The sequence below is a fragment of the Euprymna scolopes genome, chromosome 6 (assembly GCF_053919585.1).
Source record: "Euprymna scolopes isolate OS-2025 chromosome 6, ASM5391958v1, whole genome shotgun sequence".
NCBI lineage: Eukaryota > Metazoa > Mollusca > Cephalopoda > Sepiida > Sepiolidae > Euprymna > Euprymna scolopes.
Window position 1 is genome coordinate 109,005,315 of NC_136487.1, and position 25,840 is coordinate 109,031,154.

Consider the following 25,840-nt stretch of genomic DNA (forward strand, 5'->3'; position numbering starts at 1 on the left):
CGAGTTCAACCCGAACCCCACCCTTGTAAGGCAGTAGGTTCTGCCTTTATATCTGACCAACTGGTACTTCCAGAGTTTCTTGGCAACGCGGAGTTGCAAATAGGCAGATTTTAGATTGACCAACTTACAGGCACTGTTCATTTGCCTCCATTCTCTGATGGTCTCACTGCATATATCTATAGCATCACCCCCAGTATGGCACTCGATATGTCGGTTCAATTCTCGGAAATCTAGTACTGGTTTGACCTTTTCTTTTTGTTGGTTGCAGAACGGCCATTAATAGCAAGATGCCCGATTTGACGTCATTTGTCCATGGCAACAGTATTCCCTCCTTGATCCATCTGTCCACTTTTTGTTCAAAATCCTTTCTTGATCCTCCTTTGAGCGAGTTATCGTAACATGCCACCCTGTTTGTTAACATAAGTGGTTCATTCTTCCATGCCCTGTCCACTGATTCCCATCGAATTCTGCTCTAAAATCTGGATCACTGATTGGTATCCATTTCTTTTCTCCAGCCTGTTTGATTCCTTCGTTGACCTGCTCTGTTACTGTGCATCGAGCTGGTCCGAACCTCACACCATTGCTGCCGACTGTGATATCTCCAAGTCGGCATATTACATCCATTCTGACAATCGCTTGGACGCCAGGCACCAGGTGATCAGTGACAATCGCATGGGCTCTCATCCGGTGATCCTTGATTTCAATTGTAACAGTCCTCCTCCCTCGACATTTCACTTGTGACCCATCGAATACCACTACTTCGCTATTCCCTTTCAATCCTCTGACAAGGCTAGTGTGCACCTTGGTAGTGGTACAGCCAGTATTGATCAGGGCCACAGCTTCTTGTCCTTCCACCACAATTTCACATTTGGGCATCTGCTGTGAGCGCGCCATTATTCCCAAGTTGGGGCAGCCGCTAGCGCTTCGGCTTCCTCTTGACAGTTTTAACTGCCATGTGACCACTCTGACCATTGGTACAACATGTCACCTAGATCAGGGCAATAGCAAGCACACAGTCCTTTCCATGAACTTCCTGCCGTCTCTCCGCAGGTGCGGGCCCCCACATTCAAAACATGCACCTCGCGGTCTCGGGCGGCTTTTGCTCTCATCCTTCCGTGCTGTTGCCACCATTCCTATGGCCCCAGAGGGTTGGGTGCTTACTAATATTCTTGCAGTTGGAAGCAGATCACTCACCTCCAGAGTCTCAATACCTGGGACCTGCTGCAGCCTCTTGGAAATTTCCTCCGGGAACCCAGTAACAAATGCCATCTTTGCTATGTGATTTGCTACCTGTCTCCAAATTCCTGCCACTTCCACCAATCTTTAGACTTCATTTAAATACACATCGATGGATTCATCCCGTCCACCTCTTCTCTTTTAATTTGTTGTATGTCTCAAACGGCCCTTCCGTAAATGCCTGGATCAATCTGGCTATGATTGTCTCAGCATCCTCCTATCCACGGGAGCTCAGCTCCAAATATAGAGCTAGCGCATCACCCTCCAGGAACAACAGTATCACTGTGGCAACATCACCTATCTTTTGGAAATTTGCCACTAGGTCGACTTTCCTTAACCAAACCACCACATCACTTTTGCCACTGAACGGCTTTATCATGTTGTTAAGGTCGGTAGCCATCGCTGAAATAGCTTGAAGTGTTCCTGGTTTTGGACAACAAAATTAAAGAAATAAAAAAAAAAATAATTCGTCTTTGCAAGCCAATAACCACCAGGTTTGAGATCACCACTGACACCAACCTTCGTCTGTCTGCCTCTCGCCGACCTAACTTGTCAACTCCTTTTATACATGTCTCCTGCGTGATTTCACGTAACTTCCACCAGAGCACACCTTTTAAAACTATAGGTGCAATCTTGATTTCTCTCTCTCTTTTGCCCAACCTCACCCATGCGGTTAGACCTCTGTTTGCTTAATTTGTTTTCCTTTCTTTTTGTCCTTTCCTTCTGCTAACTTTAAACAACAGTTTTAAAGGTTAAAAAAACTCCCAAAACTAATATGAGAGAGGGAGGGGGGCAAAACAATATAAATTCTTATGTACATTCGATTTCAATCAAGTTGTATATAATTTGTTTATTACTAAATTTTCTGTAAAACTTAAAACTAAGAACTAAGCAATCAAAACTAGGGTAAAACCTATCAAAACTAGGAAAAAAAGACTGCCATTTTGACTGGTTCGGAAATGCTTCAAAATATTTGCATACAAAAATCATGACAACTAGTATGTTTGAATGTACATTTTTCTTGGCATATATAATATTTAAAGAAAAGCAACAAAAAAATTAATTCATATTAAGACATTCCAAATAAAAATTATATCTTAAGACACTTTCAAGTTTAAATATTTAAAAAAACTTTGTTAAAAACTAAGCAAACACTTTCTTTCTGTGGGATTTCGTTCATGGACTCTTAAATGACTGGGACGATTTTTCTGAAATTTTACACTTTGTACTTTATCTGTCTGGGAGTGTTCTTAGGTTTTGTATTAGAATGCCTCTGATAAGTATTGAAAATTGATAATAAAAAAATTTGATTAAAGAAGGAACAATTCATTTTTGATAAAAACTTAACACCTTTATACACCTAACATCACAAGTGCATTTGAAAAGTTTTATCATCATACAAGCAAAAGAGCCCAGCCTATAAAATTAACAGTAGGTTCTTTGATAAAAATGGGATCCATTCAAAATGAATGTTTTTGTTTAAAGCAAAACTGAATTATGAAATTTGGCTTTTGCAATTTTTAAACTTTAATAATTTTATAAAATCAACAGTAGGTTCTCTACAGTGAAATAGTGCAATCTAGACTATAATGTATTGTGGACTAAGTCACTGGGGGGGGGTGAAGCTTTCTCTCGGTAGGTCCCTGACTAGAATAGACGATCAATTGATTTCGATTACAAGTATTGAAAGTGCGGAACATTCGTTGATCCTCATTTAATCCTGGGCAATGTCGGATACCCCTGCTAATCTATATATATATAAAGCATGTTTAGTTCAAGAATTTGAAATCGATGTGAATGAAAATTATACAAAACAAAAGACAAAAACTATTATTTTGTTTTGTTAACCGTGACTTGAATCACTGGGAGTTAAGATCGTTTGTATCTCATCAGATCCAGTTTAAAATTAACTTTGCAAGTCACTGCTACAAAGATAGAAAGAAATTCTGTGAGGGAAGATGGCATCCAATTCTGTCATTATTGATTTTTGGTGGTTGACAATATTGAATTGGACAAAGCAAGCAAACAAGTTGAAATAAAATTAATTGGTGATAAGTAGAATGGAGAATTGGTTAGAAGAAGAAGAAGAAGAAGAAGAGTATTTCATTGGAATTAAAGTAGGATTGTTTGATTCAAATCATTACAAGATGAGACATCTTTTTATATTTGGAATGCAAATAATTAAAGGACATAAAAGCAAAAACTGATAATTCTTGTATTTATTAACTAATTAGGAAATTAAAATAAACACAAAAAAATGTACAAAGTAAAAGCAAAAATCCACTGAACCACAAAAACGAAAAATCTACACCAAAATACCCCCCCCCATCAATTCCTCAATTAGTTTTTATCATGGTACTGTGAGCCAAGAATTTCAATTATATTTGTTTTATATTAGTAACCGAATTTGAAACACATTTATCCACACAGTGTGTGAATGCTTTCCATTATCTGTATGTTGCAAGACGATGGCATAGATAACCTGGTATCAAGTGGGGATAAATGGTGGAAGTAAGCAAGAAGAAGAACAACAATACGATTTTCATAGAAACAAAGAAACAGATGGTCAAAAAGAAACAATACTCAGAAAACTCTACATTTACACGTTTGGCATCTCTTTATCTGCAATTGAAAACAAAGGTCTATACCAAGATCAAATAATGTTTGATAAGTAAAATTTCATGAGAAATCCAATGGTAATATTAAATTTGTATTACAGTTTTTTTTTTTTTTTTACAATACTGTCATAGTGTCTATGTTCGTGCTGTACATCCATAAACAGTTATTTTACTTCATTTTATCTTAAAATTTATAATAATTCTAAAATTATAGAAAGTAAACAATAAGAAAAATAGTTATATGAGGGCCAGGGCTTGGAACAGCAGTATACAAAGAAATTGCATCCATTCTTGGGCAACACTGGGATCTCTTCTAGTAATCAGTGTTGTTGTCCACGTTAGTTGCCTGAAATTCAATGTATGATTTGATAAAAAAAAAAAAAAAACACACTATACTATAGATTATGTATAAGAATTGATTATGTATTCTTTAGTATAAAAAAGGATGAATTTTGGTGTACAAGTTCTTGTTGAAACCTAAAACAATGAAACCGTTTTATAAAATCTTCATTTTTTTTCTATTTCTTACATTTTGCCATCGCGCCCTCGTTTTGAATATTTGTCTGAAGTTAATAAATTTAGACGCACGTGATTTGTGATATTAGGTAGACAATAGTCATGGAAACAAGCATCAAGAGTGGCGTCGTGTATATTGTAAAAAGTCACCAACACTCGAACTGAAAACCTGACTGATAGGAAACGAAAAGGTGACATATGCAAATTAAAATGCAGTTGAATTTGAGCATATAAAAAGCCAATAGTTCTTTCGTTGGAGAGAATATTCTTTTTGATTCAGAATCGTTTAAACGTACGGTTAATTCGCATGTCAGTGGGAAGAAAGAAATACGGATTTTCTACGAATGTCAAAACAGGAGAAAAAAAAAAGAAAAGAAAAGGATGGTCATTTTTGCATGTGCCAAGAACATTGCAAGCTGAAGAAAAACCTTTTTTTTTTTTGCATGAAGATTTAATGTATTTGATAGTTTGAAGGCAAACTTTAATTTCAACACTTCAGCTCCATACTACAAAAATCCTTTAATGCAGGTTAGTATAGGATGACCCCCCCCCCCCCAATTATAGTATGTCAAACATTTCGGAGCAATGTGAGGACCGTGTAGAAATGAAGACAGACAAGAAGTCTCATAGTATCAGTAAAGAACAGTTTTATTGATTATCACCATTTGTAGGTTTGTATAAAGAAAATATTGGGAAGAGTTCTTGTGTAGAGACGTTGATAAAGGATTAGACGGAAAGAAAGTATACTCAAAATCTCAAGCTTCAAGAATTCGCTCCTACTGATGTTCCTTGCAATCCTGTCTGCCGCAAGACCCTGCGACTAAGTTATCCCATAGGCACCCTTTATTATGTAATTATAACAGTTTGAGTAAGTGCCTTGCATGTTACATGTCTTTTATGATTTATCAGAGTATGACACACTAATATATTTATACAGACGTTTTGACTACACATTTGCAGACATGTTTCAGCTCTAGCTGGAAATCAATTGAACTTTCTCATACCAAGATTTTTCTTTTGAGAATATTCAACCGATTTCCAGCTGGAACTGAAATATGTTTGCAAATGTGTAGCTAAAATGTTTGTATAAATAGAAGTTTATACTGAATAAATATACAACTCTACTTGCTAATGAGCATTAGCATAATAATAATGATTCATAGGATTAACTCCTATGAACAAAAAAAAAAAAATTTACGCATGCAAAAGGGTACCCTGATTTTGCCGAACTGGAAGAAATAACCTCATGATTTGAATCAGTCTATATTAAATATATTTCAAGAAGTTTTTCAACACAGTTTACTGATCTTGTAGCTATATTTTATCATTAAAAAAGTTAACACATCTGAGCATTTCTATCCATTTAATTTTCATGTTACAAAATAAAAATCATACACTGATTCAATTAATGAAAATATATTGGAATCAATAATGTTTGATCGAACTGAAATGTATCTAATATAGCTATAAAATGCCTCAAATAAAAAGCACATCTTAGCAACTTGGAACTATTCAAGTGAAATAAGTGATTAAGACAGGAAGGTGGGGTAATCGAAGAAAAATGGCCGAGAATGGCATAAAAGAAATTCTAACTAGTATGCAAGTCACAGAAAAAAACAAATAGTGGATTCAATTGAAGAACCTTATCTGATACATCAGTAATAAAAGATGTCAGATGAGAAGGAATATTGATTTTGGAAAATCTAGCAATCAGTGGAGAGAGAGAAAGAGATAGAGAGAGAGAGAGGGGGGAGTCATGTTATCTTGCAATGAGATGGAAATGTCCTGTTCAAAAAAGATACAGTGTATGATGAAAAAATCAATAACAACAAAAAAAGCTGCCTAATTGTTAGGAGAAAAACATTTGCAATTCATGTTTATTTCGTTATTAACATGTTAGAACAAGAATGAAAAAAGAAAAAAAAAAGAACTAGAAAAAATTTACTGAACTTTTACCTTATTTATTTACATCAGAAACCAACCAACATATTCTCAGTCTTTTTTTATAACATGAACTGTACTTTTTTCTTTTTTTTTTATAACTATTATTCAAAAGAATATTTTAAATTTATTTCTAGACTTTTAAATATTAATCTGGGACAGGTAACAACAAATAAAATATTTTATAAAAGTAACCATCCCAACGAGAATATTGTTCTCTTTTTTTTTTTTTTTTTGATGGAATAATTTTTACATCTGTTACATTTTAATGTAACATTTTGATGTAACATTTTGAATTTTTCACTCCTTTAATGCATGCTGGTCTTCTCGAACAATCTCCATGCTGTTACCGGTTTCAGAATTTTCCATAGAATATTTTATTTGTTTTATTTGACCGTGGAATACATGAAGAGGAGATAAGGAACGGCATGAGTTCACAAGAAGTAGTTACTAGGAGTGCAATCTAGCAAAGGACTTGATTATGAGGTAGGAGGAAATCAATAAGGGAAACCAAAATGCTTAAAAAATGTTGTTCTGAAGATTTCACAAGGAAGTTGTGCAGCCAGTAAAAATTTTATTTTCATAGTATGCTCTATTTTGTATTGAGCACTGTGGAAATAAATACAGAAAGAATATACACATATTATATCATAATACATGCATCGTTAAGTGAAATTTATGTATCTTATGAAATATTTGAACCTGGTGTTAGAAGACGTGATTATGAGAAAGGCACCTCCTTCAACTTCCTCAACCACATTAGAAATCAATGAAGACTATACATATAGTGCAAATAATCTCTGCATTTTGACGATGCATTTGTCTATCACTGATACTGGTTGCTTGAAGATAGACATTTTGCTACCTATGATCAATTCAGAAAACCTTTATGCATTTCTGCTAAAATATTGTTGCTTTCTGAATTTTTGAAATAACCGCTTTGCATACTTTTTTGTATGACTATGTATATGCCTTTAGTCACTAATATGTTTTGTGATAAACATTCACTAAAATCTAATATATAAATTAGGTCAGTCAGATTTTCCAATCTAGATTTAAATAGCAAAGTATTTGAGAAACTGATATTTGATTCTGACTCACTAGTTATTTACCTAATTTTTCAGTATATCTTCTTTGCTAAGAAAAATTAAAAGTCTATTGCATGCCAATTGCATACTATATCCGATCCTTCAGTAAAACCAACTTCCAAATCTACACCAGTCTTTTTTATTGGCTACTCATCTATGTCTATTAATTAGCCAATGAGATTGTTGCATTGGCTTTGGATACAAAACATTTTAATGGTATCAAAAATAAGTATTCTTACAGTACTACTTCATTTCAAGGTGACTTTATTTCATTCATTATTCTAGATTTTACTTTTGGTTATAAGTATACAGTAAAATTCCTAAAAAAAAGCTTCTTTTCACTTGCTTTTTGCTGGGATTTACTAATTTATTATCAAAATCAAATAAATCACATACAAAAATAACTTTAAATAAACGTAAATAAAATTAAGTTTTTAACCTTAAAACTTCTACTTAAATTAATAACAATCATGTTCTGGGATGACAAACAAAAATAACATTCAGTTCCTTTTACAAATCTGTATTTTTATCTCAACAAAAAACAGATTCCTTCATTCAATGCGACTGTCTTCTGAGATAACGAATACAAATTAAAACATTTACCCATTTAACAAACATTTTATTTAAAATAAACCAAAAAATAGCAATTTCAAGTTATGAACGGTTTTTTGAAGCATCGTCTTTACGCTTCCAAAAACCCTCATAACCTTAAAATTATTATTCTAGAAGCATACATTATACCATTAAAAGATATCATTTTTCCTAGTTGTAGTCAAACTAGGAACAAACTCATACTTTATTTGTTAATTTTCTACACTCACATTGCAAAGACTTAATGGAATATCATTTTCTTTTTATATCGCTTGACTAAAGATTAACATATTGTTTCCTATTTAAACTTATATTGCAAAGGGGTTTAAAAAATATTTCTATCTTAGACTCTTGTCTAGACTACTACAATCAAAGGGGCATAACTCTAACATCATAGAGAGTTCCCATGTAAAATTATATATATTATGGAGAATTTTAGATATTTCCAAATTAAATAGTTAAATTTAATAAAATTTAGAAAAATATCGTGTGAGATTTTAAAGCGGCATTTAAGCTGACATAAAAATTTGATTATCACTAGCTAATTTTCATTTTTTTAATTGTTGTATCATGTATTGGCACTATAATAATGTCCTTTGCTATAGTTTCTTTTTTCAATTGATTGAAAAACAAAACAACAAGAGGAATACAAGGGGCGTGCAATAAGTAATGCCCCTGACCACTTCCAGTTGTCAGATCTGGCTGAAATTTTGCATGTGTAATGATTTATATCTCTACCGGTTATGTGGCAAATTACAGCTCTGAACTAATTGTGATTTCTGTTTTACAGGTGTTTGAACTGAGTCAGGTGTGAAATGGAGCCTGTTGAATGTTGAACAGTGATCCGGTTTTTGTATTTGAAAGGATGCACACCACAGGAGACTTTTGATGAAATGAAAGAAACTTATGGTGATAATACCCCATCATATGACCTTGTAAAACACTGGCATTGTGAATTCAAACATGGTCGGAAGTCTGTGGAAACAGCTCCCAGACCTGGTCCCCCCCCCACTTCTGCCATTGATGAGGCATCTGTCCGTCAATTTGAAGCTGCCATTTCGGAAGATTGGCACATTACTATTCACCAAATAGCCTAAGATGTCAAGATTAGTACAGGGTCTGTGGAAACTATCATTCATGACCATTTGCATATGCATAAGGTGTCTGCCAGATGGATTCCCAGGTTGCTCACACCATTCCAGAAGTCGAGTGCTTGAGGATGAATTTGGAGATGTGCCAAGAAGATGAGTCAAAGTTTTTCAAAAGACTGATTACACAGGATGAAACCTGGGTCCATCACTATGATCCAGAGACCAAAGCCCAGTCAATGCAGTGGAACCACTTGGACTCACCACCTCCAAAGAAGGCAAGGGTGCAGCCCTCTGCTGGCAAAGTCATGCTCACAGTCTTCTGGGACCAGGACGGAGTAGTGATGACAGATTTCCTGGCAAAGGGTACCACAATTACAGGAGCCTATTATGCTTTACTTTTGAGGAAATTAAGGGAAGCTATCAAAATCAAGAGGCGGGAAAGATCAGCAAAGGTACCCTCCTCCTGCAGGACAACGCTCCGGTCCATAACTCGCATGTCGCCAGATCAGAAGCACGGGCGTGTGGTTATGAAATCCTCCCCCGTCCTCCCTACTCTCCTGACCTTGCACCCTCTGACTTCCCCCTTTTCCCAACCATGAAGTTGTTTTTGAAAGGAAAGCGTAGATGATGCAGCCTTTATTTCTGAAGTCACGTCGTGGTTGGAGGACCAACCTGGGGTGTTCTACAAAAATGGTCTCCAGAGCTGCATCAAACAATGGGAGAAATGCATAACTCTGGGTGGTTCCTATGTAGAGAAAGACCAATAACTGCTCTACTGCTATGGGAAGTGGGTCAGGGGCATTACTTATTGCATGCCCCTCGTAACTCATATTTTTAATTGAAGAATATAAAGAGTTGTCTCCCATTACAACTAACATTTTATTACTTTTTCGATATAAGTTTTTAAAAAATTTGCAAACAAATAAACATTAAAAAATAGAATGACTTCATTGCATCCGAGGCAATGCCAGATACGAACAGCTAGTATTGGAATAATACCAAGAACATCTGAATCTGTTTTTCATTCAGAATACTTTTTTACCATTTTTCAGTTTGTAAAATTTTAAAAATCTAATAACAGAAAGAGGATAAAAAATCCTATCATATTCATATATAAACATATCTCACAGGTGCATTTAAATATGCACGCATACACAGAAACAGACTAGCAATCTATATGTATCTATAAAAGTAAAATTGTGTGTCTGTGTGTGTGTGTATATTTCCCTATCAAACTACTCTGTCAATTTTCAATCTACAGACTCGAGATTTGACATAGAGGGTATTGAGATTTGGGGAAATCTTTTTAATTGGTTTTCGGCCAGAAATTTGGCTATCAATGATTTGACCTTTGAAAACTCTACCTAACTCCTCTGTCAATTTTGGGTCTAAACACTTGAAATTTTAGATGTAGGTTACTTGGACATGGATCAAAGTTTTCAATTTGATTTGAGCCCAAAACAATAAATGTTAAGGGGTCAAAATTGGAGTCAAAGTCTCTACCAAATTACTCAGCCAATTTTTACTCTAAATACTTGAAATTTTACATAAAGTGTATTCAGACATAGGACAAGCTTTTTAATCGGTTTTTGACCGAAAATTTGACTGGCAAGGGGTCAAAGTTAGAAAGATTTGACCTTTGTAGTCTCTAGCAAACTATTCAGCCAATTTTGGGTCTAAACAACTGAAATTTTAGATGTAGGTTTTTTGGACATGGATCTAACTTTTGAACCTGATTTGAACCCAAAACAATAAATGTTAAGCGGTCAAAATTAGGGTCAAGTTAAAAAAAATTTGACAAGCTTTCTAATCGAAATTTTGGCCGAAAATTTGGCTACCAAGGGGTCAAAGTTAAAAAGATTTGACCTTTGCGGTCTCTAGCAAACTATTCAGCAAATTTTGGGTCTAAACATTTGAAATTTTACATAAAGGGTATTCAGACATGCAGCAAGCTTTTTAATCAGTTTTTGGGCGAAAATTTGGCTACCAAGAGGTCCATGTTGGAAGAGTTGACCTTTGCAGACTTTACCAAACTCCTCTGCTAATTTTGGGTCTAAATACTTGAAATTTAGATGTAGGTTACCTGGACAAGAGTCAAACTTTTTAATATATATGTACATATGCACATAAATTTATGAACAGTACATAGGGTCTGGGCAAAGCCAGGCTAAACTGCTAGTTGATTAAAAAGAATATCTTTATATCATTTAAGATGAAACAAAAGAAGAATGGATGAAAGCATGAATATAAATGTGTAAATATATATATTTACACAGTTTAGCTTACAATTGTCGGAAGTTCAAATTGATCACACACTGAAATGTTTGTTACAGATTTCTTATTTTAATATTCATTATAGATTAGACATGGAAGTTCAGAATTATCCAAAGGGGAGTGTCATTACCAACGTTAATAACTATATTAAGAAACTGGTGTGATTGATCGCTTCTCATGTGCCTGTACATGTCGTTCTTGCCTCTATTATGCTATTTATATGTTTAATCAATTATTTAGTAAAAAATGCAATAGCATTTCAAATTCAAAAATGCAATAGTAAAAAATATAACAATCTTTTTTTAAAAAGTCTTATTAAAAGAATGACGAAATTGAATTGCGGACATTTTTTTGTAAATAATCAGCTATTTTAATCTTTTTTAATAGTTGAAAAAAAAAGAATAAATTACTTTGTGACATTTCAAAATTTGAAAACATTTGAGTTGTCAAATAAAAGTTATTTCTGGCATTAAAATTCTGATCAAATCCTTATTGAAATTTCGAAAAGCTATTTGCTGGAATAATCTTAGAAATTTACTTTTTAATAATTGTATGAATTTACTTCAAATAATTTTAGAAACAGAGATGAAAATAACAAAACTGGTTATAGTTTTAAGATAGTTAAGAAAGTTAAAAAACAATTATTTCTCAAGATTTCAATAATCGTGATCTTTATCAATAGTAAACCAAATAAACATTCATAAAACTGGAGCCCTGCACTCTATGCTAATTTATCCCCACCCCAACTTTTTTAAGGCGATTACATGTAGTAAACAGCTTTAAAAAGAAATAAAACAAAAACAAACAAAATTTTCTAAACTTTAGCGTTGGGGAATTACTTTAATATATAAATTTAACATAATTAGCATATAACCAAATTTTTTAAAAGGGAGATAAATACATGACCGCCCATTGATCAAGAATTGACCTCATGAAGAAAAATGTACAGGTGAATATAGAACGGTGGTCTGTCTTGCTACATCGGAGCCATATGAGCCAACTCATCCAATTTGGTTAGTAATTTTGGTATAGCATGAAGGAGGATAGTGGCACGGTAGGTGTATCAGAATTTTCGTAGGAATTTTTGACACCCCTAACACGAAACTGCGAATAAAATATAAAAATCTCGTAATTTCTCTGTTAAAAGTGGGTTGTTTATTTTCTTTATGGATTATACTTCCAAAATAAACTATTAAAGTTGTTTTAAAAGTAATACAAATATATATTTTTTTAAAAAACAGTAATGAATTTTCCGAACTCAATATTTTTCAATTTTTAAACTTTAAAAATCTATCAAAATTTTTCTATTGATTCTATTTTTACGATATTTTCAGGGTCAATGTGAAATTTTATTTTCTTTCCAATAAACCGAATATAATATTTTAGACAAACGTTTTTTTTTAATTCACGCCCCCCCCCCCCATTTTCAAGTGTCTATTAAAAAGTAAATTTACTCACCGAAAAGTAAATAATTAATTTACTCACAAATTGAAGAGAAAAGGTCAATAAATAATATATTCAAATTTAAAACAAAAAAAAAAGTAGTGTTTTTTTTTAGAAATTTACCTGTAAAGCCCGAAGTTTAAAACCTTTTTAAAAAAAAAAAAAAAAAACACGTTTTTTTTTTTTAATGAAACGTTGGTCCTTGCTCCTTTAATTGAAAAAAAATAAAATTAGGGCTTGGATTACATTTTTCGAGGAGTTATAAGCTTGGAAAGATGGGGTGGAATTATTCACTATTTTCACGAAAATTTTGACACACCTAGGGGCACGGTCACTATTCATTCATAATATGGGTCCATAAGAAAAACAAAGTAAGTAATTAATTTATTTATAACATATTTTAATGTATTTTTCAGTAAAAAAAAATTAGTTAACCTCCACATGCATAATCCAATAAATTAAGAAAATATTATTTTCAAAATGGTTAAGATGGAAAAACATTGGTTACATGTCCTTAAAAACGCTACCTGGTTTGGAAATGGATGTTCATTTTACATTAAATTAACAGTAAAGACGATCCTTTTATCCTAAAGTTTAAAATAGTGTTTTTTGTTTGTTTGTTTTTTTATGTTTTTGTTTGTGCTAATTTTATTCAGGCTGTTTACATGTAATCGCCTAAAAAGTATAATCTAATTTATAACTATATTTTTTGGTGGCGGTGAGGGAATCGCTAATACAGATTGAACCGGGTTGTCATTTTTAACTGAAATCAAAGATGAACATATAGGCAATAATAGAATTACAACATTTTTTTTAACTGCACGGACACAAAATTGGCGCAAATGAATTTTGATTTTACGTGCAAAGTAGTTGACAATTGGAAAAAAGTAAATAAATTACTCAACTGGGAATGGCATTTGTAATGCAGCAAGTGGTTGCGCAGATTTTGTCCATGCAATAAATAAATAAAAGCAAGAAGAGGGATGGGGGCGGCGTACATTAACAAAAGATCAATAGTCAATTACGCAGGAGTTGAAGGTGGAATTGTAACAGGGTTTTTAAGGTTCAAAAGATAAAGGAGAGGAAGAAGAGAAGAGAGACTCACGCCGACATCCATGATTGTGTTTGTCAAGTCGAAGACAGCAGCACAGCATAAATGAATGAAATCAGCCCGACCGAGCATCGTCGTTGGAGGAGGTAGAATTGGCTGCTGCTGATTGTCTAAGAGTCGTAGAAAGAGGGGGAAAGGGGAACAAGTGCGAGGGGGGGGGGCGTCTGTGGAATCAACAAAGGGTTGGGAGGGTGAGAAAACGGGTTTGGTTGTATTTAGAAAGAAGAGCCCCAAAGCACCCAGTGTTATTTATTATTAACAGGTGGTTAAAAAAATAAAAAGATAAAAACAATGAACACGCACAATAAAATACAATAAAAATTAAAAACTATAAAAGAAAATTTGCATTTGGAAGGCCGGGGCGGGCATGGGGAACACAATACCGTGTGATAATTGAAGCATCAAAGATTTTGAGAAAATCCAAGAATTTGAAGAAATAAGGAAATAAAAATGAATGTAACTTAAAAACAAAAACACTTTTTGATGAAAAAATGATGAGAAAAAAAAATCAATATTCGCTCGAATATATATATTTTTTTCTTTAACACATGAAAGAAAAAACAACGGTTTAAAAAATAAAATGATAAATGTCAATACCTAAAATTCGAATGAGAAAGAAATGTTAAGTGACAAAAATCCAATGAAAGACAGGAAAGAAAGATGACAATAATGCTAAATTGGAATACAATCTTGTCTGTAATTTACTACCAAGTGTCACTGTCACTGCTACCTTGGTTCTACCAACAGTTCGACTAATACTACTGTAACTACCATAAACCATATTAACCCATTACAACATACTTTAGTTTAAACTGCTTTGTACTTGGGGGGGGGGGGTAGTGTCTTTTTTTCTTCTTTTAAAACGTCACAGGGAATTTAGAATTTCCCTTGCGATATATGTCATAAAACACAACCCAAAAACAAACCTTGGAAAAAAATAACGTTAAGGAAATACAATGAATTATTATTTTGGTTTTCTTATAATTGATTGATTGAAATTGCCAGTAACCAATTTTAGATGAATTAATATTTTTAATAGTAATAAAACAATTTTAACTGATGTTAAATTTAGATTGTTTAGTATCAATATAAATTGAAAATTCTTTTTAAATAATCATAACCTATGAAAATTTTTTCGCAAAATTCCTTAAGAGCTTACCTATTTTTCTTTCTTTTTTTTTTTAGAAACCCTGATCAATTCACTAAAAAAGTTCTTTAGAATCCTTTAATTTATTTTCTTAGTGGATAGGGTTATTTTATTATTTTGCTATATGGGCCACTCTGAACATTGCAAAAAAGGAGAAAAAAATGTATAATCGCATTTTAGAAAAAAATCTACACAATTAAAACTCATCAGTTTCTTAAATTTATTTAAAAGCAACTATCTTTCATTTAAAATTTTAAAAATAATTAAACTCAAGAAAACGTTAAAAACAAAAAACACAAAGTAAACAATTATATATTTTTAGTCATTTTAATTCGTGTTTAGTTTCAATTTAATTTTTTATATGGTTTTCATGGATTATTTTTACATTTTCAAGACAAATAATCAGTCAATTAATTGTTAATCTAATAAGCCAAGATGACTGAATGGCCAAAGAAATAACTTTACATTTGTAAGATTGTTCTGTTACCAATGTAAATCATGTTTTCTTTTTTACATTTGTAAGATTGTTCTGTTACCAATGTAAATCATGTTTTCTTTTTTACATTTGTAAGATTGTTCTGTTACCAATGTAAATCATGTTTTCTTTTTTACATTTGTAAGATTCTTGTTACCAATGTAAATCATATTTTCTTTTTTACATTTGTAAGATTGTTCTGTTACCAATGTAAATCATGTTTTCTTTTTTACATTTGTAAGATTGTTCTGTTACCAATGTAAATCATGTTTTCTTTTTTACATTTGTAAGATTGTTCTGTTACCAATGTAAATCATGTTTTCTTTTTTACATTTGTAAGATTGTTCTGTTACCAATGTAAATCATGTTTTCTTTTTTACATTTGTAAGATTGTTCTGTTACCAATGTAAATCATGTTTTCTTTTTTACATTTGTAAGATTGTTCTGTTACCAATGTAAATCATGTTTTCTTTTTTACATTTGTAAGATTGTTCTGTTACCAATGTAAATCATGTTTTCTTTTTTACATTTGTAAGATTGTTCTGTTACCAATGTAAATCATGTTTTCTTTTTTACATTTGTAAGATTGTTCTGTTACCAATGTAAATCATGTTTTCTTTTTTACATTTGTAAGATTGTTCTGTTACCAATGTAAATCATGTTTTCTTTTTTACATTTGTAAGATTGTTCTGTTACCAATGTAAATCATGTTTTCTTTTTTACATTTGTAAGATTGTTCTGTTACCAATGTAAATCATGTTTTCTTTTTTACATTTGTAAGATTGTTCTGTTACCAATGTAAATCATGTTTTCTTTTTTACATTTGTAAGATTGTTCTGTTACCAATGTAAATCATGTTTTCTTTTTTACATTTGTAAGATTGTTCTGTTACCAATGTAAATCATGTTTTCTTTTTTACATTTGTAAGATTGTTCTGTTACCAATGTAAATCATGTTTTCTTTTTTACATTTGTAAGATTGTTCTGTTACCAATGTAAATCATGTTTTCTTTTTTACATTTGTAAGATTGTTCTGTTACCAATGTAAATCATGTTTTCTTTTTTACATTTGTAAGATTGTTCTGTTACCAATGTAAATCATGTTTTCTTTTTTACATTTGTAAGATTGTTCTGTTACCAATGTAAATCATGTTTTCTTTTTTACATTTGTAAGATTCTTGTTACCAATGTAAATCATGTTTTCTTTTTTACATTTGTAAGATTGTTCTGTTACCAATGTAAATCATGTTTTCTTTTTTACATTTGTAAGATTGTTCTGTTACCAATGTAAATCATGTTTTCTTTTTTACATTTGTAAGATTGTTCTGTTACCAATGTAAATCATGTTTTCTTTTTTACATTTGTAAGATTGTTCTGTTACCAATGTAAATCATGTTTTCTTTTTTACATTTGTAAGATTGTTCTGTTACCAATGTAAATCATGTTTTCTTTTTTACATTTGTAAGATTGTTCTGTTACCAATGTAAATCATGTTTTCTTTTTTACATTTGTAAGATTGTTCTGTTACCAATGTAAATCATATTTTCTTTTTTACATTTGTAAGATTGTTCTGTTACCAATGTAAATCATGTTTTCTTTTTTACATTTGTAAGATTGTTCTGTTACCAATGTAAATCATGTTTTCTTTTTTACATTTGTAAGATTGTTCTGTTACCAATGTAAATCATGTTTTCTTTTTTACATTTGTAAGATTGTTCTGTTACCAATGTAAATCATGTTTTCTTTTTTACATTTGTAAGATTGTTCTGTTACCAATGTAAATCATGTTTTCTTTTTTACATTTGTAAGATTGTTCTGTTACCAATGTAAATCATGTTTTCTTTTTTACATTTGTAAGATTGTTCTGTTACCAATGTAAATCATGTTTTCTTTTTTACATTTGTAAGATTGTTCTGTTACCAATGTAAATCATGTTTTCTTTTTTACATTTGTAAGATTGTTCTGTTACCAATGTAAATCATGTTTTCTTTTTTACATTTGTAAGATTGTTCTGTTACCAATGTAAATCATGTTTTCTTTTTTACATTTGTAAGATTGTTCTGTTACCAATGTAAATCATGTTTTCTTTTTTACATTTGTAAGATTGTTCTGTTACCAATGTAAATCATGTTTTCTTTTTTACATTTGTAAGATTGTTCTGTTACCAATGTAAATCATGTTTTCTTTTTTACATTTGTAAGATTGTTCTGTTACCAATGTAAATCATGTTTTCTTTTTTACATTTGTAAGATTGTTCTGTTACCAATGTAAATCATATATTTTCTAATAGAATACAGAAACTGGTCTAAGAACTTATTTTACAACTTTATTACTAATAAAAATGCATTTCTGCTTTGAAAAATTTTTAGTACTTGATCCAATTGCCAGAAACCTTTTGATTTTCTTGCAAAAATAGAATTATAACTGCTGAACATTTTATCCAACTTGTTACCGATTGCAAAGGAAAAGAAATGAAAGTCTTCAAACATAATTCTGGGCATTTCTGATGATAATGTACTAATCCATTTTGTAAGTATTTTAAAAGAAACTATTGCAAAATATGTATTCCATCCTTGGCATTTTACCTACAAATCTGCAATTGCTGTAAGCGATTTTTATTGAATTCTATGAAGAAACATTTTATAGGTTATCATTTTTAAATGGAAAATGATTCGAATGAATTCGTTGTAAATTATTATTTATCTGTCATTTTTCATGGATATTTTTTATGTGTTGATGAAACGAAGAAACAAATGAAAAGAGAATACATTGAACACCAATACATGTTTCTCTACAAGTATTGAGTCTTGTTTTAAAGTTTAAAAATTATGATTTTATTTTTTCATATACTCTTAGAGATAGTTGGCTAAACCACATATATTTTGGTCATTATTTATAACTTAATTTGAAAGTAACACGTTAATATTTCATTGTTTATTGTGGATGGAACTAAAGTAATAATTATATTATTAAAATGAAAGATTTTTTAATAGTATAAGCAGTTAAAATGATTGTTGACAAAGCTAACCACTATTAGTTAAAAATAAATGATTTTTGATTAAACTTATGATGCATGCATTGTGTTGTTTTGTGCTTAAGAAATGTAACATTAAATGGACAGAATACTTTTTTTAACAAAATATACCAATCATGTAGTATTCTCTCACCCACTATATCGAAAACAATTCAATAATAGAATGCGATTGTGGATATTTTTAATGTGGTGGTGGGAAAATATAGCAAGTTTGTACATTTTTGTTAAAACATATTTTGAGTTGGCAGTACCGTTTTTAACTCCAAAACGTTTTCATATCAAGAACTAGAGAGAAAAAATAAATTGTTTTGAACTAATGCCCAGTCGTTTATTTTTTTATTAGTAAATTAGTTAAACTGCTAAAATGAAAAGCAACCATCATTTGATATGCAAAAAGAAAAAAAACATTAAATTAAAAAAATGGATCTACAAGAATAGTCCACTAAGAAAACAATATTTCCAACACAAAAATAATCTTATAAGGAGATAATTTGTCTTTAAAAAAATCCTCAAGTAAGCTGACCCCATAAATATATTACTAGTCAGTTGTCAGTGGTTCCCATGTTCCAGTAAACTCAATTTGCTTCCACTTTTTAGGTTACTAACCCACATGCTGAGAAACAAGCTCCCATTCCCTCCTAATCTAGATATCTTATATGAAGGAGAGAAAAATGTAACATGATATTTTCTTATTTCAGTAAGTGAAACCTTATGCAGCATAGGAATGGGGATTTTGTCTTTTGCGCTTTCCATTTTTTGACTTCAGCATAAACTCCCCCCCCCTCATCTGATTTCTTTCTTAGCTCATCAAGCCCTTTTTATGCATGTCATTATTGAAATATTTTAAGCCATTTCAATTTTTATCATGTGTTGCTAATAGTATAACAACAAGAAGGACTTCATTCAAATCAAAAAAGTCATGAGGCATGATCTTCATGGAATCTGTGCAGAAGTCAAAATCGCTCAACAAAAAAAATCACATCTGCAACTAGTAATATATTAAAAAAAACGTGCATTTTTAATGCTCACATGATATGACAACAACGATGAACAGTAACCATCTGGCAGCCATAACAGCAGCAGTACAGTTATTGATTTAAAATGACAAACGATGTCCCAACATTATTAGAAGAAATCATCATACATAAGGATTCAAGATAACAGGTGACATTCTAATACCGCCATATGATGACCACCACCACCATGATACCTCTACTCCTAATGATTTGCTGAGTCATGAAATAAAAGCAAGGCGACTTGTTTATTTTACTAAAATAAAAGCATTTTTTCATCTTACACACAAGTTTGTTTTTGTTGTCATGTTTCATCAGGTCTTTTGATTTTTCTTTGCTAGCAGAAGTCATGAGACACAAGACAACTAGGCTTCATTTAACTCATTTGTGTCATGGTTTCCCACTACAAGATAGTGTCTTTACTTTAATTTTCCATCCACAAATATTGCAAGTTCTAACCTCAAAATATCATATTTGTTCCTTTCAAAAAGATTAAGATATAAACAGAATATATATTTTATTACTTGTGAGTACACAAAAAATGCAATGGAATTACTAGTAAGTTGATAGTTGATAACAAGTTTGTGTGCAAGAAGTGTAAGACAATGGAGATGGGTGAGAACTCAGATGTGAATAAAAATAGATTTGGATGGCAAGGGTGTTCAGAGGTTTTGTTAGCTCGTTGATTGGAGCACAGGTTGGGACTTGTGCAGGTGTGATTGCAAGAGTTATGAGTGGATGCAGTAAGTTGACGAAACCTATGAGATTACTAATCAACAGAGTGTTACTATTGTTGACCAAGGAAAAGGTTCATCAGGCATGTGTATGATATGTAGGGTATAAGGAGCTCTGGGTAGAGATAGCACCTTTCGATTCCTAACTGCTGCATCCAATAGAATGGACAGGGGTCACTAGTCGTCACTTATCTCCTAAATCTCACATGTTAGCTCCAACAGCTTTACCTTGGGTACTGGCCTCAGCAGGCTTGCCAAGTCTTGTGAGGGGATGGTGATGGTGCAGCCAGGACTGTACTCTGTTTAGAGTAACTTTCATGCATCCATGACCAGGGCGAACCACCAAGGAGGAAGACCTTGCCATGGACTTCAGAGTGGAACCCCATAAGCAATTGGCTAGCGTTTCTTTTTGGCAGCTCCTGCATCCCTACCTGCCTTCCCCTGCTGTTTTGACACTGTCTTGTCGCTTAATCAGGCTGGTTGAGATGAGAAAGTGACGCTGGCTCTGTGCAAACCAGCTTCACTTAAAACAAACTCACAACGCACGTCAGCCATTATCCCTCCCTCATCCCCTTCAAGTCCTGCGGTTTTGGGAGTGACAAAGCGATAGGTGTAGGCACACTGGAAGTCATAGCCACCAACCTGAACACAGGCAGCTCAGGCCATAGGGTCGCTCTCCACTAACGGGAGCAGAAATGAAGTTCGGCAACCGTCTGAGTGTCTGAGCAGCCCTCTTTAGGACAGCACTGCTCACCACCATGGTATGGGGGAATGGGCTAGAAAAGGTGTCCCAAACATTGCCCGCTCCACTACATCCTGACTGGTCAGCAGAAACCCTAATAATGCGGTCGAAATAAAGAAACAAAAAGGATACCTATCAAGATTGTGACATGGAATGTTCGTACACTCTTAGACAAAAGTAATTCAGACAGGCCACAAAGACGTACTGTACTCATAGCAGGTAAACTTGCCAGGTACAATATTGACATTGCTGCTTTAAGTGAAACAAAACTGATAGGTGAAGGTGAAATGAATGAAAAAGGCCAGGGATACATCTTCTTTTCGAGTGGCAGAGGATCTGAGGAGAGGCATGAGGCAGGAGTTAGCTTTGCAGTGAAAAATGCGCTTGTGAGTAAACTGAATGGATCTTCAAGAGGAGTGAATGACCATCTAATGACACTGAGACTCCCTCTCTTTCTAATGGGAAAAAGTTTGCTACTCTTGTCAGTGCATATACTTCTACAATGACAAACCCTGATGACATCAAAGACAAGTTCTATGAAGACCTGAATAGTGTCATAGGTGCAACACCAGATCTGGACAAACTCATCATGATTGATGATTTTATTGCAAGAGTAGGCTGTGACAGTGCTGCCTGGGAAGGTGTGATAGGAAAACATGGTATTGGAAAATGTAATAGCAATGGTCTTCTTCTCCTTCAAACCTGCTCTGAGCATGACTTGCTGATAACAAACACTGTGTTTCACCTCCCTATTCGCAAAAGGACGTCATGAATGCACCCTCGATCAAAGTACTGGCATCTAATTGACTATATCATCATCAGGAAATGCGACAAACGGGACATATGTATCACTAAGGTCATGTGCGGAACCTCATAGGGCTAAGCTCAATCTGCATATCCAACCAAAGAGACGGCCCCAAGGAAAAACGGCTCCAAAATGACTGAAAGTCAACAAGTTCAAGATAAAAACTGTCCAGAAATCTTTCTCTGAAACTCTGTCAGATCGCCTTGAACCTTGAGCCAGTCTCCAGGAAGCACAAGGACTGGTTTGATGAGAACTGCCTGGAGATTACCAAGTTGCTAGAGGAAAGCATTCTGCATACAAAACCCATATTGAAGATCCATCCTCCAAACTAAGGAAGGACACATGGAGGAGTTTGCGTAGCAACATTCAGTTGAAGCTCAGACACATGCATGATTCTTGGCTTAGCAAGAAAGTAGAAGAAATTCAAATATATGCAGATAGGAATGAAATGAAGAATTTCTATGATGGTCTCAAGGAAATTTATGACCAACTCCATCCAAATCAGCACCTCTCCGCAGTGTAGACGGATCCACTTACCTCACTAAGACATGATCCTGAGATGGGTGGAGCATTTTAAAAGTGTATTAAATCATCCCTCTACCATAAATGATGAGGCTATTGACCGCCTCACCCAAATTACCGTAAATGAGGAAATGGATGAACTCCCAACCCTTGAAGAGACTGAGAAAGCAATCCACCTATTGTCCATTGGGAGAGCGCCTGGCTCAGATTCTATCCTAGCTGAGATATATAAAGAGGGCGGCAAGACCCTGACTGAAAAACTCCATCAGTTTTTCCACATCATCTGGCAGAAAAAGGTACTTCCCCAAGACTTCAAAGATGCCTCTATCATACATCTATACAAGCATAAAGGTAACCATCAGGCTTGCAACAACCACTGGGGAATATCCCTGCTATGCATTGTAGGCAAGGTACTGGCCAGAGTAATGCTGAACAGGCTCATAGTTCATTTGGAAAAAGACCTCTTGTCAGAGAGCCAATGTGGATTTCATAAGGATCGTGGTACTAGTGATATGGTGTTTGCTGCCAAGCCGCTCCAAGAAAACTGCCAAGAACAAAATGTTGATCTGACCAAAGTCTTTGACAATGTAAGCAAAGAAGGCCTCTGGAGAATAATCGCAAAGTATGGGTGTCCTAGAAAATTCATGGAATTATGGCTAGAGTGCAAGATCATGGGGAGACTTTTGAAGTCACAAATGGAGTGAAATGGAGTGAAACAAGGGTGTGTTTTGGCTTCCACCCTGTTCAGCCTCATGTTCTCTGCGATGCTGATGGATGCCTTTGGAGACACTGATGTGGGCATTGGAACCAGGTACAGATTTGACCAGTTTTCAACCTGAGGAAGCTACAAGCAAAATCCAGGGTTTCTGTTGATGATTGTGCCCTTAACGCTACCTCTGAGGCAGGCATGCAACACAGTGCAAACATATTCTTGGAGCTTGTAAAAACTTTGGTCTCACAATCTAAGAAGACTATGGTGATGCATCAGTCTACTTTGGGAAAACTATATGCAGAACCCAACATTTCCATCGGATGGAAAAGACTCAATGCGATTGATAAGTTCACCTACTTTGGCAGTACGCTCTTTCGCAATGTAGTCATTGACGATGAAATCAACACCAGACTCGCTAAAGCAAGCGCTGCCTTTGGCAGACTCCACAAGAATGTATGGGACAGAAGAGGTATCACCTCCATGACAAAGATCAAAGTCTATAAAGCTGTCATACTCACCACCTTACTCTATGGATGTGAGTCGTGGACTATCTACCAACGGCATACTAGAAAATTAAATCACTTTCACACCACCAGAGGAAACTGCTTGACATAGACTGGGAGGAAAGGATATTAGACACAAAAAGTCTCACTTGTGCTGGACTTTTAAGCATCCCCACTATCCTTATGAAGGTTCAGCTTCGCTGGGTTAGTCATGTAGCCCACATGCCAGACTACAGACTGCCCAAGAAGCTTCTATTTGCTGAGCTCCAACATGACAAGCGCTCCCATGGTAGCCAGAGAAAACAATTAAAACACACTCTGAAGACATCACTGAAGGCCTTCAACATAGATCCGTAATTATGGGAGCAGACAGCTTTAGATAGAGACAAGTGGCGGATCACTGTTCATGACGGTGCCCGCAAATATGAAAGTAACCAAAAAGTTGCTGCAGAGAAGTACAGAAAGAACGTTTTGAAACCGTCGACATCTGCTACCATTCCCTGTTCACTGCAATAGAACTTTTCAAGCAAAGATTGGACTTATAAGCCATCTTCACACGTATCAATGATGACTCCTTCCACCCACCCTGCAGTAGATTAAAATCCTCAGCTAAATTACTTGCGATGATTCTACTTTTGTAGGCGATTATGTGTGAACATCCTGAAAAACTTAGCAGAAAGCAAAAACAGAAAACTCATTTATTTTTAGAATTTAGAATAGAGGAACAGTTTTATGTATAATTTCAAGGTAAAATGAGTTCAGGTTTCCTAGTCATCTAGCGTCTTAGAACAATTAACAAAAAAAAACAAAAAAAATTGCTATGGGAAATAAATTCTGTATGATTTTTTTGTTTGGGGGAGGAGTACGTTTTTCAAGCGATTATGTTTGATTTTATAATCTAACCAGTCAGACTTAGGGTTAGTGGTTAAAAAGAATTCAATGAATCGTCTAAAAAGGATTTTAATGCCCAAACTTACTTTGATAGTCCTGAAGAAGGCAAAGGCGATTAAACAGTTTTCCACTGCTCAGATAAGTTCTTGCATTGACTTTTGAAAACCATATGCATTAATGAATCTGATTAATACCTGACAAAAAGATAAGATGCTCATATCTGAAACCACCTCGGTATGTATTACACTTACACTTAAATAAGTGACCAGCAACAGGTACAGCTTTCTCTCTACATCCCCTTCCTTCACTCCAAAATGTTCTGTGATGTCAGCTCTTGTATTCCTAAGGCACCTCAAATTCTACATGAGGGGCTCAATAGATTACATGAAACCTCAGGTCAGTCTCCAGTATAAAGGGGCTGGAGGTGAACCCAAAAATATTAAAGGTGGTCACCATTTTTAACAAAAAAAAAAAAAACAACAATCAAAAAAACAATACCTGTTTTTATCTGCTTCATGACAAGATAAACCATCAAGAGTGCTTTCCTAATATATGTGAGCAAGATAAAATTATTCAACCTAAATGACATTGGCAAGTCCAACATATTTCCTATCATGTTCACACTAGAATAAACAGCCTCATTAAGTGAAGCTGAACCATCCATCTTCAGCAGACTACAGTTAAACATTGGCCTGATTATAATAGTGTCGAATCCACTTCAAAATGGGTTGATGGAGTGTCCAGATACCCAAATGTGGAGCTATGTATATTTCTTCAATGATGCCCCCCTGCTTTAATGGATGAACGTCTTTAGATACTCCTGGTTACAAGCGACTGGGGACCATCTGTGAGTTTAATATTCCCTTGACACTTCCTCCTTTGGAGGAAGCCGGTTCAACTCGATTAGGGTGAATGCCATATAACAAACAAACACTTCTGATACATCGTCTTTTCCAACACAATCCCGAAGATATAAACCAATTGTGTGATTTAAAAAGGCCTGAGCCAGTTTTTCTGTATGCCAGGGCAACAAAGTGGGATATTTCAAGTTCTTGAAAGTTAAGGACTTCTGAAACTGCAAAATCTGATCTCAATCATAACTTAAAATCTCTTCTTCATCCTGAATCCTCGATGACTCAATGCTATAATCTAATTAATCAGACTTAGTGGTAAAAATAATTTTTTCTCTAATCTTCTCTTCACGTCACTGAAGGGAAAGATATTCAAAGATTCTAAATAGATTGAATCGACTGAATGGAATGAAGCAAACATGACCTGATTTCACTTTGGATGTATGTTCCATTACTGAGTTGAACACAAGAGATCCCCATGTAACCAAGAAATGGTCTGTGGA

At 33.9% G+C, this 25,840-nt stretch overlaps 1 protein-coding gene across 2 annotated transcripts in view; it reads right to left on the reverse strand.

The window, feature by feature from the left end:
- The window catches only part of LOC145277852 (pterin-4-alpha-carbinolamine dehydratase-like), a 57,011-nt gene that overhangs the window by 13,991 nt on the left and 17,180 nt on the right, over positions 1-25,840 (reverse strand). The window contains exon 1 of one of the 2 annotated variants that reach the window (XM_080129799.1): positions 13,904-14,663. The exons of the other annotated variant lie outside the window; for it this stretch is intronic. Coding sequence (XP_079985925.1) covers positions 13,904-13,981 — 78 coding nt within the window. The 5' untranslated portion in view covers positions 13,982-14,663. Of the gene's footprint in view, positions 1-13,903; positions 14,664-25,840 lie in introns of those variants that run through there. 2 annotated transcript variants of the gene reach the window in all.